At 45.8% G+C, this 17,288-nt stretch overlaps 1 protein-coding gene and 1 pseudogene across 1 annotated transcript; both read right to left on the bottom strand.

Annotated features, from left to right (window-relative positions):
* Positions 1 to 3,505: 3,505 nt before the first annotated feature.
* LOC136611030 (E3 ubiquitin/ISG15 ligase TRIM25-like) lies at positions 3,506 to 16,693 on the bottom strand. Its single transcript, XM_066590275.1, has 2 exons — positions 13,711 to 16,693; positions 3,506 to 4,170 (listed from the first exon to the last, which is right to left on the bottom strand). Exon 1 carries the CDS (start codon positions 16,678 to 16,680, stop codon positions 15,064 to 15,066), a length of 1,617 nt encoding a protein of 538 aa, XP_066446372.1. The 5' UTR covers positions 16,681 to 16,693; the 3' UTR covers positions 3,506 to 4,170; positions 13,711 to 15,063.
* Positions 4,835 to 7,216, bottom strand: LOC136611033 (E3 ubiquitin/ISG15 ligase TRIM25-like; annotated as a pseudogene).
* Positions 16,694 to 17,288: the final 595 nt, after the last annotated feature.

Below are 17,288 nucleotides of genomic sequence, written 5' to 3'. Positions count from 1 at the left end.
ATAGCAGGAGGTTTTATTTTTGAGCGGGCTCTGTCCAGACGGCTTCCACTGAGGTCAATGGAAGCCGTTCAACCCACGACCCTTCCGTACTTAGCACAGGACCCGCGTCATCGCCTAGCAACTGCACGGGAAAATCAATACTGCGCATGTCAGACAGCGAGGCGTCCGTACCATGTGTAGTATAGAAGAAAAGAAATGACAGCTATGCGGGGTCACCGGCCGGGCACAGTGTCAGATTCCGGTGGAGATTCCCGCTTCTGGAGTCCGACCCAGTCGTGTGCTGGCGACCTAAGGGGTCGGACATTGAGTTGTAGGAATGCTGCAATCCAATAGGTGGCGCTGAAGAGGTATTGTTCCATCTTCTTAATTTGCATACATTTCCCAGAGGAGCATGCACGGCCTTATAAGTCTCCTCACTCACCTTCTAGCTGCTCTCCTTAAGGAGTGATGATACCCTTCCCGAGATACATAAGCACTTTGGGTTCTCAGGAAGTAAACTCGATATTGCGTTGGTAACATTGCGATGTTCACTGCAGGTGTGCTGGGATTTATGAAAATTGCATGTATTCTTAATAGCAAAAAATTTCAATCGCATCACACCCGCATGCAAGGGAGATGTGGAGATTACTGCGGACCCAGAACAATAGAACATGCTGGGATATCGCCATCGTGTAGCATCGCTGCGAGAGGAAGAGTGCAGATGGAAATAGACACATTGAAAACAATGGAGTCCATTCCAGTGCGCATTTTGTGCGTCTCGCAACAAAACAAAACTTGCGCTATTTCTTTGCCCATGTGAATGCGCTCTAAGCAAGGAATCGCACATTATTTCCTATGGGATGTTTTTTAAAAAATGACCCTTGAACGCCCTGGGACTCGCTCCACTGAATCTATTGTAAGAAGTAGCAATTTTCAGGTGTGTGAAAAAAAAAATCTGAAGTCCACAGAAGCAACGGGAGGAGTTTGTGTAGGCAAAACATTATGCTCACATCCAGAATCACAAGTTTAAGAGTCTCTCTGAGCAATATCGCGCTAGCCCCTGTGCATGTACCCTAAGGCCGACTGCACACGGGTGGGTCGGACGCATGCTGTGGAGTTCGACCCGATGCCGCTCTTGGGAAAATGACGTTCTCAAAGCCATGCTCTGGGCTGGATTTGCTGCAGAATCCGGAGGCGGAATCCCTAAGGGTAGCCTGGCAATGCGTTTCAGGGTGCAGAAGACCCCTTTATCAAGCTTAATAGTTAAGAGGGAGCTTACTTTTATAGAGGACTTTAATCTGTGAACTGAGGTTGGGGGGGAGGGGGGGTGAAGTCGGGTGGTAACATAGTATGTTAGGCTGAATGAACACAATGTCCATCTAGTCCAGCCTGTTTCAACCTCCTGCTTGTTGGTCCAGCGGAAGACAAAAAAAATAAAAAACTCCAGGAAGCCAATTAGCTTCTATGGAGTAAAAATTTTCCTTCCTGCCTCCATTTGGCAACTAGAGTAATCCCTGGACCAACAACCCCGCTGGTCCCCTAATGTCTATATCCTGTAATATCCTTCCGCTCTAGAAAGACGTCTAGTCCCTCTTAAACTCCTCTATGGATTTTGTCATCACCACGTCCTCAGGCAGAGAGTTCCACAATCTCACTGCTCTTACAGTAAAGATCCTCCGATCCTATGAAAGATGTGCACAGGGTGACAGGCTGCCCTCCACCACACAATCACCTCAGCAGGAGACACAGGGACTGAGGAGGGTGTGGGAGGGGACCCTGGAAAAGAGCAGTGCTGGGCGGGGACCCAGTGGATGTGTTCACCGCTGGCTCTGGGCTCCTCACATCCAGCAGTGAGCAGTCTCTGGACGCCCTGCGCTATGGCAGCTGCTGTGAAACTCACCGGGAGCAGCACCATCGAGGAGCAAAAGATGAGACGGCACTTCCAGACCTGCAACGGGGACAGTGACAGCTACACCAGCAGGTAGGGGGGCGTGCGGACACAACTTTCCAATTACTAGTTAGCTGCAGGGGGGCACTTGTCCCCATGTGAGGCCGGCTGGGACCCTCCATCGCTTGCATCGCTTGTATCCATGTAGGGGTACATTAGCACGGCGTATGTGTAGTTTGGTCCATGAATACCATATTCACGGGTCGCAATACTCTGTTGCCTTGTGTTTTACCGTCTATAGGCACTTTTTCTATTTGCAAACAGGTTTTTTTTTTTTGCATAGGCCCCCCGTTCGGCGCAGGACAAACCCAAGGGAAAAAATATATATTACTTACCCGAATCCCCGCTCTGCGACGTCTTCCTTCTTCCTACTTCTTCCTTCTCCAAGATGGTCACCGGGATCTTCACCCACGATGCACCGCGGGTCTTCTCCCATGGTGCACCGTGGGCTCTGTGTGGTCCATTGCCGATTCCAGCCTCCTGATTGGCTAGAATCGGCACACGTGACGGGGCTGAGCTACGCGACGACGCGTAGAAGGGGGCGGAGCCAGAACGCTGCTCGTGCCCGGACGACCAGAAGGGAGAAGACCCTTCTGCGCAAGCGCGTCTAAAAAAGCAAGAAGACCCCGAAATTAGACGGAGCCATGGAGACGGGGACGCCAGCAACGGAGAAGGTAAGTGAATAACTTCTGTATGGCTCATATTTAATGCACAATGTACATTACAAAGTGCATTAATATGGCCATACAGAAGTGTATACCCCCACTTGCTTTCGCGAGACAACCCCTTTAAGGGGCTGTTTGAATTATGGAAAGATCATCCCAATAAGTCCCCAGAGGTGTAAAATAATCAGCTTATACCCACCTTTTCCCCGCTCCTCACTCATACTCCTCCTTCCAACCCTCTCCCCCAGTGTTCCCCAACTCCAGTCCTCAGCGCCCCCAACAGGTCATGTTTTCAGGATTTCCTCAGTGTTGCACAGGTGATGTAATTATTGTCGGTGCCTCAGACATTGCCACAGGGGTTCTTACCATAGGATATCCTGAAAACATGACCTGTTGGTGATCCCTGAGGACTGGAGTTCGGGACCCCTGCTCTACCCCACCAACAGCTTCGAGTCTCCCTACTGACATCCTTACAGACTGCAGTCATCCTGAGCCACCCCCAAACAGACTGCTGCAGCCAATGACAGTGTGCAGTGATAATCGCTGAGTGCTGTCATTGGCTGCAGCAGCAGGTTTACTGGACCTCACAGGCTGACTGCGGCCTGGAAACAAACAGCATAGCGGAAACCCAGAGATGCTAGCGGGGGAAGAGCGGGAAGAGGTGACTATCAGCTGCTTGGTTATCTTACACCAGAGGGATCGCTGAGATGCTTTTTACATAACTCAGATAACCCCTTGAAGTTTATATTAGCTGAGCCACAGACAAAATAATACTTGTTTGTATGCAAATAGTATATACTCTGCTTCCAGTATGGAAAAAAAAAGGATTCTAAAAGACTCATGAAATCCACAAGAAAACACGGTGTGAAGGAAGCTTCATGGAGATTCTTCAAAGAGATTTTTTTTTTCAAATTCAAAATGTTTATTATTGTTATTATAGAAAAAGCGAAAAAAATGGTTTGGTACCGTGTTAGCAAGTAGAGCAAAGTGTGATTGTTCTCAGTAAGAGAAGCCAAGCGATCTTGTAGATATAATAACTTTAACCCTTTCCAATCCAATTTGTATCCTGGTTTTCCTAGGGGGCTCACTCTTTTTATGACATCATACAACAGCGCTATCTGCTGGCTAAAGCCAGTACTGCATGAGGTGACACCTTGGATAGGCTCCGACAGCAGAGAGGCTGGCAATATACAGTAAGAGAACCCCGACGGACGTCTTCCAACATCGGAGCTGTACAGCCTTAAATCATAATGTCTTTAGACGTCAGACAATGGATTGGAAAGGGTTAATGGCTAAAAAATACATGATGTAAATGAAGCTTTTGGACCTCACAGGGTCCTTCATCAAGGCAGAATGAAATGGATCCGAAGAGGCATATATATACACACATACTTATAACAAGGCACAGACATGATTCCATTAATTTGCACTTAAAAGAATATTACAACAAATATAAACATAGATGTGAAGGTTTTATGGTCCCTGAATTAGTGTCAATAGATCATTAGGGGATGATGGGAAGGAATATGGAAGACAGAAGGGAAGAAGAGGAGGAAGAGAAAAAAAGAAAGGATTAACCTTAGAGGCACCAGATCCCCGGAAAATTCATAAAAAAAATAGAAATACCAGACAGCGGACAGCGTCTATTCCATGGCTCCAAAAACAAAATCGCATGTTGAAGGGACGCACTCCGGGGCATCCAAACTGCAATTAGGGCATAATGAAAAAATAAGCTAGACTCAGAGTGCCGTATGGTGACGATAGCTTCAAGGCATCCCAATGATCCCAAGTGTTCATACATTGGGTTAAAGCTGATGAGTTCGGAGCAATTAATTTCTCCATCTCCTCTGTTACAGCTATTTCCTCGGGGGTGAGGTGAGGGGAACCTGGATTTCCATTTCAAAAATTATTAATATAGATTTATTGGTCAAATGGGTGGTAAGGTAGAATCACTGTGACATAGGTACAGAATAGGAGGGACATACAGGAGGTAAGGTAGAATCACTGTGACATAGGTACAGAATAGGAGGGACATATAGGAGGTAAGGTAGAATCACTGTGAGATAGGTACAGAATAGGAAGGACATATAGGAGGTAAGGTAGAATCACTGTGAGATAGGTACAGAATAGGAGGGACATATAGGAGGTAAGGTAGAATCACTGTGACATAGGTAGAGAATAGGAGGGACATATAGGAGGTAAGGTAGAATCACTGTGAGATAGGTAGAGAATAGGAGGGACATATAGGAGGTACGGTAGAATCACTGTGAGATAGGTAGAGAATAGGAGGGACATATAGGAGGTAAGGTAGAATCACTGTGACATAGGTAGAGAATAGGAGGGACATATAGGAGGTAAGGTAGAATCACTGTGAGATAGGTACAGAATAGGAGGGACATATAGGAGGTAAGGTAGAATCACTGTGACATAGGTACAGAATAGGAGGGACATATAGGAGGTAAGGTAGAATCACTGTGACATAGGTAGAGAATAGGAGGGACATATAGGAGGTAAGGTAGAATCACTGTGACATAGGTAGAGAATAGGAGGGACATATAGGAGGTAAGGTAGAATCACTGTGAGATAGGTAGAGAATAGGAGGGACATATAGGAGGTAAGGTAGAATCACTGTGAGATAGGTACAGAATAGGAGGGACATATAGGAGGTAAGGTAGAATCACTGTGACATAGGTACAGAATAGGAGGGAAAGGGCAAAAAACTGGATATTCCACCGCAATCCCAGTTATCAGTGGAGGACAGAAAACAATATCATCAAGTGTAACATGGAGAGAGTCAGACATAGGCCGGGCTCACAGGGCCGTATTGTCATTGTGTGTCGCGCACATTTTCATGCAATATGTGAAGCCAATAGCCCATTGATTTCTATAGGGCCGCTCACACCTGCGGTTTTTCGAGTGCACAGTACGCATGTAAAAAAAATCACGGCATGTTCTATCTTGGTGCGTATTAAGTGATTTTTGAGTTCATGATGGTTTCTTCCAGCCAGTTCTTTCCCTGGATATCGTTATAGCACTATTATATACACATAATACAGCATGAAGCGGCTCAGTGAAGGAGGCAGTGAAGGTGTGTAAGTGTCTGATGGGTTCACACAGCTCATAAAAGGACAGCCGCCCGGCCTCATAATCCAGACAGATCCTGACTCTATTACAGGATATAATGTGAGGTAACAGGATCTCTTTCCTGTCATGTATCACTGAGTACTGATTATTATACTTCCTCAAACACCAGGACTTGTTATTCTCTCCAATGTATGACTGCTGCCCCCTCCTGTCTATACTGGGGTAACACATCCCCACCCTCCACACCCCTGACCTACTGTACTCCACATCCCAGTAATGTCGTCCTGAGGAGAATCCCCTCCTGCTCATCACCTGATTATACTGGAATCTCTGTAATGTTTCTGGACGGTTCTGGTTCTGTTGTGTGCTGGTTGCAGTTTTCTGGTCGTCTGATATATGGATATAATTAGCAGCTGTGTTTACATCCAGTAATATGTCTGCAGGATCCTCCACATAGATCCTCCTCCTTATATCTGTAATTATGTCACATAATGTGCGTAATGTGTCTGAGATCACAGCCACATCCGGACCATCTACATCATGGAGCGGTTTATTATGTCCCCCCGTGTCCCCATCACCTCCATCATGTCCCCCCGTGTCCTCATTATCACACAAGTCCCCGGTGTCTGGTTCCTGTAAGACAGTCAGTGGATCAGTCATGTTACACAGCTCCTCCATGTGTCTCATCTTCCTGGACAGCTCTTCCTTCTGTATTTCCAGCTTCTGGATCAGAGCAGAGAGTGAGAATGATTCTTCCTTCTCCTGCCTGGAGATCTCGCTCAGTGCCCTCTTCTCCAGGTCGTCCAGTTGTCTCCTGATGTCTCTACACAGGGCAGTGACTCTCTCCGCTTCTCCAGATGCTTTTTCTTGAGCTTTCCTCCTGCGCTCCTCCAGACTCCGGACTCTTTCCTCAGTCTCCTTCCTCCTTGTGATCAGTTTCTGGAGAACATTTCTCAGTCTCTCTTTCTTCTTCTCAGAGGCCTCATCCAGCATCTCCACCCGATGACCCCGATGTTCTCCAGCCAGACTGCAGGACACACAGATACAAGCGGCGTCCTCAGTGCAGTAATATTCCAGGATCTTCTTATGGACCGAACATTTCCTGTCCTCCAGGTTGGCGCTGGGCTCACATAAGACGTGTTCTGCTGACTTGCTGTGAACTCTCAGGTGTTTCTCGCACAGAGAAGCTTCACAGTGCAGACAGGATTTAGCGGCCGGTACAGGAGAGTCCACACAGTAAGTGCAGAAGATCCCGGCTTCCGTCTGTGTCGGAGGAGTAATCAGGAAGCTCTCCATGATGTTACACAGAGCTAAGCATCTCATCAGTGCCGGCCGCTCCTGAGACTCCTCTCTGCATTCAGGACAGGAATAAACTCCAGCCTCGTCCTGTGTATCCAGCACACGATGAATACAGACCCGGCAGAAGTTGTGTCCACATCTCAGCATTACAGGATCGGTATAAGTGCTCAGACAGATGGAGCAGAGCAGCTCGTCTCTCACAGCAGCAGACGCCATGGCTGACAGAGAATTGTAGTTTCGTTTCTCTCTTCCTCTAAGTACGTGCAGAGACCAGAGGGCGGGTTTAACTATTTATAATCAGGTTGTAACTGAACTTTCACCATTATTCATCTTCTCTAAGAGTTGTGCAAAACATTTGTCTCCTTCCTGATTTATTCATTATTTTGGAATTGTTCCAATTAATCTTTATAGATGTTCAAACAGAATGTAGCCCAATGACAGACAAACTGAGGAAACAAAGTACAATGCTCTTCATGTTTAGGATTTCAATATTACCCAAACTGAAGAGATCAAAAATGTGATTTAAAAAGAAGCAAATATAAAAAAAAAGAAAAAAAAAAACTTTCTAAAAGTTTTTAGACTGCTTCTAAGAGACAGGGATGACACATTTTTTAGGCTGTATTCATACCGGGCAGTTGAGATGTGGTGAAAACCACATTTGTTTTTGCTGCAGGTTTGATCTGGTTCTAGCCCTGGCACAGTAGCGTAGGTAAGGGGGTGCAGCAGGGGCGGGCTGCCCTGGGTGCCTTCACCCAGTGTGGGAGGTGACAGCTCAGCTGTGCTCCTGCCCTCTCAGCCATCCAGTCCTATGAAAGATGTGTACAGGCTGCCCTCCAGTACCCTCCACCACACAATCACCTCAGCAGGAGACACCGGTACTGAGGAGGGTGTGGAAGGATAGAGAAGGGAGCAGCCACTGGAAGAAAGCAGTGCTGGGCAGGGACCCAGTGGATGTGTTTGCCGCTGGCTCCGGGCTCCTCACATCCAGCAGTGAGCAGTCTCAGGACACCCTGCGCTTTGGCAGCTGCTGTGGAACTGAGCAGCAACACCTCCAGCACCGACGAGGAGGCGGCACTTCCAGACCAGCGACAGAAACGGCGACAGCTACATCAGCAGGTAGGGGGGCGTGCGGACACAACTTTCCAACTACTAGTTGGCTGCAGGGGGGTACTTGTCCCCATGTGAGGCCGGCTTGGACCCCCTGCTGTAGTGCAAAGCACATGTCCCAGCAGCGCCCGATGTACTGCCTCCCCACTATCCTGGAGGAAGTACTAACTTTCTTCTCTTGGTAACAGGGCACTGATTGCGTCTGGCATGCAGTGAGGGCAGAGAAGTAGAGGGTACAAGTTGGGTCTATAGGTAATTATTTTGCATCGCTTGTATCCATGTAGGGCTACATTAGCACGGCGTATGTGTAGTTTGGTCCATGAATACCATATTCACGGGTCGCAATACTCTGTTGCCTTGTGTTTTACCGACTATTGGCATTTTTTCTATTTGCAAAAATACACAATGTATTTACGCATTATAACTCCTTTATTTATCCATCAACGTTGCTGTATGAGGGCTTGTTTTTTACGGGACAAGTTGTATTTTTCAAATGATATCACTTAATATACCATATAATGTACTGAAAAACTTTACAAAAAACTCTAAGTGGAGTAAAATGAAACAAAAATCTTTCGGTGCATCCTGTTTCTATGGCGCACAAACTGCAACATATCTGGTGACTCCAATTGCATCCTCGACCCAAACTTGGACAAGAATGCCATTTCCCTTCCAACTGCACGCCTATTACCCCAACATTGTATATCTCATACTTTCAAAACAGTCCTTCACCGCCACCTGGTTGACGCCTGGCGTGAAAAAAATCCAACAACTAAGGATTTCACGCATTACTCGGCTCCTCACTCCTTTTATAGGAGAATTGATCACATCTTAGTTCCTGCCCAGTTTTTACCACTGATAACGAATTCTAATATCCTCACAGTCCCCAGGTCAGACCATAGACCAATGCCAATCACATGTCGCTCCTTAATGACCAAACCCACGAATACTACATGGTCTTAAAATGACTCACTCCTGACAATCCCTGAGGTTTTATCCGCATTGACTACACAATTGGATGACTATTTTACAATAAATATTCCTTCCGCTTCCTCCCCTATTTCACTATGGGAGGCACATAAGGCAGTGCTCCGAGGCTACATCATCCAACTAGCATCCCGATGTAAACGAGAATGCATCACACTACAATTACAGCTAGAACAAAAAGTCCTAAGGCTAGAGGCGGAGGCTAAGAATAAGCCATCGAAAAACAACTTTCAAGCACTTTCTTAGGCCAGGACAGAACTAGACCTGTGCCTTACAGATATTATTGAATGTACAATTCGATGGCCTCGTCAACGCTATGTAGTGGTGCAATATCAGAATTACCTGCAGAGGCTGCTAGTCAGGCAGTCTGATACCTGGAAAGGGAAAGATAGGGTTAACACCTGAGGGGTGTAGCAGGAATTAGGTGCATATAAGCCAGTTCCTGCCAGAAGCAAGGGGGGAAGTTACAGCTTGGCAGTGCAGGACAGGCTGCAAGCTGGGGTCCAGTGAGGACCAGCAAAGGCCCTGATGTTGACAGGTACGACAACCCTAATCTCACAACCAGGTGGGGTGTTAATGGCCTTTGCATTGGACCAGTTGGGTCTGTCACCCGGTCTGACAGAGGAAGACACCCTCCAGATGCCCCAGGAGGGGTTAGTGGCAGGACCCCGTGGGTTGTGAACCCTAATGCTGATGTGGATGGTGTATCATTTACTAGTATGCTATGAATAAAGGCTGTCAGAAGCCAGATTTAAAGAAATCTTCTGTTGCTGGAGCATATTTGTGTGCAAGGTGCGCCACTTCCTGACCGTGTGGACGGTGATCCAGAGGCAATTGTACCCTGACTTGTCACAGCTACTATATATTGAATAATAAGCCATCCACACTAGAGATGAGCGAGCGTACTCGGTTCGGGTGTTTTTGCACTGGAGCACCGCTTTTTCCGAGTAACTGACTACTCGGACAAAAAGATTCAGGGGGCGTCGGGCGGCGTGGTGGAGGGGGGGTAGCACTGGGGAAGAGGGGGGAACTCTCTCTCCCCCCCCCCTGCAACCCCCCGCTCAAACACCCCGCTCACCCCCGGCGCCCCCCGAATCTTTTCGTCCAAGTAGTCAGTTACTTGGAAAAAGAGGTGCTCGAGCGCAAAAACACCCGAACCGAGTACGATCGCTTATCTCTAATCCACACCTTTGGCCCATAGACTCAGAGCAAACGCTCCTAGGAGTCCCTTTTATAGACTTCGTACCAAAAGTGGCACAACTACGGCAAACCCGCTCACAATACTCTCCGAAATTTTGACAATTTTAGTTAAATTATCCTCTCAGCCTCCGCCTTCAGAACAATTATCTGTTCAAGATATTGCGCTTCCCTCGCTTACTAAAACATTTATTGAAATTCTAGCATCAGAAATCCCTTCAGACGAGGAAGCAGACGCCATTAAAACTCTCAAGGTTAGTAAACGCCGCGACGGCTTCTCAGATTTATATTATAAAACGTTTTCCCCGATTTTAAGCTTACACCTCGCTAATCATTTTAATGCTATGCCAGAAGGACGCCAAGTACAACAATCCTCTCCCCTATCAGCTATCTCAATGATTCCCAAACCAGAAAAAGACCCATTAGATAAGCAAAATTATCGCCCATTTCTCTTATCAATGTAGATTTATAACTGCTCACCAAAATCTTAGCCTCACGTCTAAATACTGCCCTGATGCTAATTATCAATCGAGACCCGGTCGGGTTTGTTCAGGGTCGTCAAGCCTCAGATAATAGTCGCTGAATTACTCATCTTACACATATCTGTCGGTCCCGGGGCATTCCTGCCATGTTGCTCTCTCTGGATGTATACAAAGCCTTTGACACTTTGAATTGGTCGTATCTATTCTCAGTACTCGAGTACTGGACGTTCCCTACTGAATTTATTACATGGCTAAAAGTACTACAGTATATACCTACCCGAAAGCTTTTGTCTGCTACAAGGGTTTTCGATCAGATACCATAACAATCCCCCGAGGCTCTCGGCAGGGATGCCCTTTATCCCCTCTACTCTTCATTTTAGGTATGGAACGCCCTGCAGTCAAAGTTCGCAATAACCCCAATATTAAGAGAACGGAGATTGCATCGGTTCATCCCTACAGAAATGGGAGAATGAATTGTGAAATAAAAGGGATCCCGATGGTCGGACCCAGACGAATGTTCAGTTTTCACGCTTCTACTGGCGACCGGGTCTACTGTGGTCTATAATTGCTATAGTAAGCAATAATGCACTGCAGTACATAGGTACTGTACTTCATTATCACAGCAATCATAGCTTTTCTGACCCTACAAGGACATAAAAAAAATTTTTTTTTGCTAACTTTGAATACATTTGGTATCAGTGTATCTATAACGACCTGTACAATAAATTGAACACACTATTTATCCTGCATGAGAAAAATTGTAGAAAAAACAAAAAAAGGTAAAAAAAAAGCCAAAATGCTGATTTTGTTAATTTTCTCTCCCCCCCCGCAAAAAAAATCCCACAATAAAAGTGATTAATAAAGCTGTATGTACTCGATTACCTCAGTAATAATAAAGCTACAGCTCATCACACGAAAAACAAGCACTCAAAGCTTGATGGAAAAAAAAAAAGTTAGGGGACTTTGCAGCAATGCAAAATTAAATTTTTTTTCCAAAAAGAAGGGTTTTTATTGTGTAAAAGTGGAGAAACCTTAAAAATAACTAGATAAGATTACGACGATAATAAAGTTATCAACCTGGAGAAAAAAGTATCATGTCACTTAGTCATACAGCATAAGGGCTTATTCAGATAACCGCATATCGGCCAGGTATTCACGCCGGCTGATATACGGTGTCCCTCTCTGCAGGGGGAGGAGGCTGGAAGAGTCGGGAGCAGTGCTCTGAGCTCCCGCCCCTCGACACTATTTGCAATGAGGGGGTGGTACAGCGGCAGAGCCAAGTTCTGGAAGTAGCTCTGCCCCGTCCCACCCCTACCATTGCAAATAAAAGCTCAATATGTGGGCAAAAAATTACTAAAAAAAAATATAGGTCACCACAGAAAAAAACGAGCCCTCATACGGCCATGTCAGAGGAAAAATAAAAAAGGTTGAAATGTGGAGATGAAAATCCCCAGAAAATTGTTGCGTCCTCATGGCCACTAAAGGTCGTGTCCTTAAGGGGTTGTTTGAATTATGGAAAGATCATCCCAATAAGTCCCCAGAGGTGTAAAATAATCAGCTTATACCCACCTTTTCCCCGCTCCTCACTCATACTCCTCCTTCCAACCCTCTCCCCCAGTGTTCCCCAACTCCAGTCCTCAGGGACCGCCAACAGGTCATGTTTTCAGGATTTCCTCAGTGTTACACAGGTGATGTAATTATTGTCGGGGCCTCAGACATTGCAGCAGGTGTTCTTACTATAGAATATCCTGAAAACATGATCTGAGGGGGTCCACGAGGACTGGAGTTCGGGACCCCTGCTCAACCCCACCAACTGCTTCGAGTCTCCCTACTGACATCATCTTTACAGACTGCAGTCATCCTGAGCCATCCCCAAACAGACTGCTGCAGCCAATGACAGTGTGCAGTGATAATCGCTGAGTGCTGTCATTGGCTGCAGCAGCAGGTTTACTGGACCTCACAGGCTGACTGCGGCCCATAAACAAACAGCATAGCGGAAACCCTGAGCTGCTAGCGGGGGAAGAGCGGGAAGAGGTGACTTGGTTATCTTACACCAGAGGGGACCAGCTGAGATGGCCTTTACATAACCCAGATAACCTCTTTAAGTTTACCTCGGCTGAGCCATAGACAAAGTAATACTTGTTTGTATGCAGATTAGTATATACTCTGCTTTCAGTATGGAAACTTTTAAGAAAAAAAAAAAGATTCTAAAAGACTCATGAAATCCACAAGAAAACACCGTGTGAAGGAAGCTTCATGGAGATTCTTCAAAGAGATTTTTTTTTTCAAATTCAAAATGTTTATTATTGTTATTATAGAAAAAGCGAAAAAATAAGGGTTTGGTACCGTGTTAGCAAGTAGAGCAAAGTGTGATTGTTCCCAACAAGAGAAGCCAAGCGATCTTGTAGATATAATAACTTTTAACCCTTTCCAATCCAATTTGTATCCTGGTTTTCCTAGGGGGCTTACTCTTTTTCTGACATCATACAACAGCGCTATCTGCTGGCTAAAGCCAGTACTGCATGAGGTGACACGTTGGATAGCCTCTGACAGCAGAGAGGCTGGCAATATACAGTAAGAGAACCCCAACGGATGTCTTCCAACATCGGAGCTGTACAGCCTTAAATCATAATGTCTTAAGATGTCAGACAGTGGATTGGAAAGGGTTAATGGCTAAAAAATACATGATGTAAATGAAGCTTTTGGACCTCACAGGGTCCTTCATCAAGGCAGAATGAAATGGATCCGAAGAGGCATATATATATACACACATACTTATAACAAGGCACAGACATGATTGGATTAATTTGCACTTAAAAGAATATTACAACAAATATAAACATAGATGTGAAGGTTTTATGGTCCCTGAATTAGTGTCAATAGATCATTAGGGGATGATAGGAAGGAATATGGAAGACAGAAGGGAAGAAGAGGGGGAAGAGAAAAAAAAGAAAGGATTAACCTTAGAGGCACCAGATCCCCGGAAAATTCATAAAAAAATAGAAATACCAGACAGCGGACAGCGTCTATTCCATGGCTCTAAAAACAAAATAGCATGAAGGGACGCACTCCGGGGCATCCAAACTGCAATTAGGGCATAATGAAAAAATAAGCTAGACTCAGAGTGCCGTATGGTGACGATAGCTTCAAGGCATCTCAATGATCCCAAGTGTTCATACATTGGGTTAAAGCTGATGAGTTCGGGGCAATTAATTTCTCCATCTCCTCTGTTGCAGCTATTTCCTCAGGGGTGAAGTGAGGGGAACCTGGATTTCCATTTCAAAAATTATTAATATAGATTTATTGGTCAAATGGGTGGTAAGGTAGAATCACTGTGACATAGGTACAGAATAGGAGGGACATATAGGAGGTAAGGTAGAATCACTGTGACATAGGTACAGAATAGGAGGGACATATAGGAGGAAAGGTAGAATCACTGTGACATAGGTACAGAATAGGAGGGACATATAGGAGGTAAGGTAGAATCACTGTGAGATAGGTACAGAATAGGAGGGACATATAGGAGGTAAGGTAGAATCACTGTGACATAGGTACAGAATAGGAGGGACATATAGGAGGTAAGGTAGAATCACTGTGAGATAGGTAGAGAATAGGAGGGACATATAGGAGGTAAGGTAGAATCACTGTGAGATAGGTAGAGAATAGGAGGGACATATAGGAGGTAAGGTAGAATCACTGTGAGATAGGTAGAGAATAGGAGGGACATATAGGAGGTAAGGTAGAATCACTGTGAGATAGGTAGAGAATAGGAGGGACATATAGGAGGTAAGGTAGAATCACTGTGACATAGGTAGAGAATAGGAGGGACATATAGGAGGTAAGGTAGAATCACTGTGACATAGGTACAGAATAGGAGGGACATATAGGAGGTAAGGTAGAATCACTGTGACATAGGTAGAGAATAGGAGGGACATATAGGAGGTAAGGTAGAATCACTGTGACATAGGTAGAGAATAGGAGGGACATATAGGAGGTAAGGTACAATGAATGTGTCTCCTAGGTACAGAATAGGAGGGAAAGGGCAAAAAACTGGATATTCCACCGCAATCCCAGTTATCAGTGGAGGACAGAAAACAATATCATCAAGTGTAACATGGAGAGAGTCAGACATAGGCCGGGCTCACAGGGCCATATTGTCATTGTGTGTCGCGCACATTTTCATGCAATATGTGAAGCCAATAGCCCATTGATTTCTATAGGGCCGCTCACACCTGCGGTTTTTCGAGTGCACAGTACTCATGTAAAAAAAATCACGGCATGTTCTATCTTGGTGCGTATTAAGTGATTTTTGAGTTCATGATGGTTTCTTCCAGCCAGTTCTTTCCCTGGATATCGTTATAGCACTATTATATACACATAATACAGCATGAAGCGGCTCGGTGAAGGAGGCAGTGAAGGTGTGTAAGTGTCTGATGGGTTCACACAGCTCATAAAAGGACAGCCGCCCGGCCCCATAATCCAGACAGATCCTGACTCTATTACAGGATATAATGTGAGGTAACCGGATCTCTTTACTGTCATGTATCACTGAGTACTTATTATAAGACCTCCGCAAACACCAGGACTTGTTATTATATCCAATGTATGACTGCTGCCCCCTCCTGTCTATACTGGGGTAACACATCCCAACCATCCATCCCCCTGATCTACTGATCTCCACATCCCAGTAATGCCGTCCTGCGGAGAATCCCCTCCTGCTCATCACCTGATTATATTCCTGGAATCTCTGTAATGTTTCTGGACGGTTCTGGTTCTCTTGTGTCCCGGTTGCAGTTTTCTGGTCGTCTGATATATGGATATAATTAGCAGCTGTGTTTACATCCAGTAATATGTCTGCAGGATCCTCCACATAGATCCTCCTCCTTATATCTGTAATTATGTCACATAATGTGCGTAATGTGTCTGAGATCACAGCCACATCCGGACCATCTACATCATGGAGCGGTTTATTATGTCCCCCCGTGTCCCCATCACCTCCATCATGTCCCCCCGTGTCCTCATTATCACACAAGTCCCCGGTGTCTGGTTCCTGTAAGACAGTCAGTGGATCAGTCATGTTACACAGCTCCTCCATGTGTCTCATCTTCCTGGACAGCTCGTCCTTCTGTATTTCCAGCTTCTTCATCAGAGCAGAGAGTGAGAATGATTCTTCCTTCTCCTGCCTGGAGATCTCGCTCAGGACCCTCTTCTCCAGATCGTCCAGTTGTCTCCTGATATCTCTACACAGGGCAGTGACTCTCTCCGCTTCTCCAGATGCTTTTTCTTGAGCTTTCCTCCTGCGCTCCTCCAGACTCCGGACTCTTTCCTCAGTCTCCCCCCTCCTTGTGATCAGTTTCTGGAGAACATTTCTCAGTCTCTCCTTCTTCTTCTCAGAGGCCTCATCCAGCATCTCCACCCGATGACCCCGATGTTCTCCGGCCAGACTGCAGGACACACAGATACAAGCGGCGTCCTCAGTGCAGTAATATTCCAGGATCTTCTTATGGACAGAACATTTCCTGCTCCCCAGGTTGGCGCTGGGCTCACATAAGACGTGTTCTGCTGACTTGCTGTGAACTCTCAGGTGTTTCTCGCACAGAGAAGCTTCACAGTGCAGACAGGATTTAGCGGCCGGTACAGGAGAGTCCACACAGTAAGTGCAGAAGATCCCGGCTTCCGTCTGTGTCGGAGGAGTAATCAGGAAGTTCTCCATGATGTTACACAGAGCTAAGCATCTCATCAGTGCCGGCCGCTCCTGAGACTCCTCTCTGCATTCAGGACAGGAATAAACTCCAGCCTCGTCCTGTGTATCCAGCAGACGATGAATACAGACCCGGCAGAAGTTGTGTCCACATCTCAGCATTACAGGATCGGTATAAGTGCTCAGACAGATGGAGCAGAGCAGCTCGTCTCTCACAGCAGCAGACGCCATGGCTGACAGAGAATTGTAGTTTCGTTTCTCTCTTCCTCTAAGTACGCGCAGAGACCAGAGGGCGGGTTTAACTATTTATAATCAGGGTGTAACTGAACTTTCACCATTATTCATCTTCTCTAAGAGTTGTGCAAAACATTTGTCTCCTTCCTGATTTATTCATTATTTTGGAATTGTTCCAATTAATCTTTATAGATGTTCAAACAGAATGTAGCCTAATGACAGACAAACTGAGGAAACAAAGTACAATGCTCTTCATCTTTAGGATTTCAATATTACCCAAACTGAAGAGATCAAAAATGTGATTTAAAAAGAAGCAAATATAAAAAAAAACTTTCTAAAAGTTTTTAGACTGCTTCTAAGAGACAGGGGATGACACATTTTTTAGGCTGTATTCATACTGGGCAGTTGAGATGTGGTGAAAACCACATTTGTTTTTGCTGCAGGTTTGATCTGGTTCTAGCCCTGGCACAGTAGCGTAGGTAAGGGGGTGCAGCAGGGGCGGGCTGCCCTGGGTGCCTTCACCCAGTGTGGGAGGTGACAGCTCAGCTGTGCTCCTGCCCTCTCAGCCATCCAGTCCTATGAAAGATGTGTACAGGCTGCCCTCC

This window comes from Eleutherodactylus coqui, chromosome 2 (assembly GCF_035609145.1).
Source record: "Eleutherodactylus coqui strain aEleCoq1 chromosome 2, aEleCoq1.hap1, whole genome shotgun sequence".
In the NCBI taxonomy this organism is placed as follows: domain Eukaryota; kingdom Metazoa; phylum Chordata; class Amphibia; order Anura; family Eleutherodactylidae; genus Eleutherodactylus; species Eleutherodactylus coqui.
Note: the sequence above shows the minus strand (reverse complement) of the source record. Positions and strands in the feature narration are given on the sequence as shown.

Bases quoted from the DNA above. Each gene is read 5' to 3' on its own strand.
- LOC136611030 (XM_066590275.1), bottom strand. From the start codon at position 16,680: ATGGCGTCTGCTGCTGTGAGAGACGAGCTGCTCTGCTCCATCTGTCTG.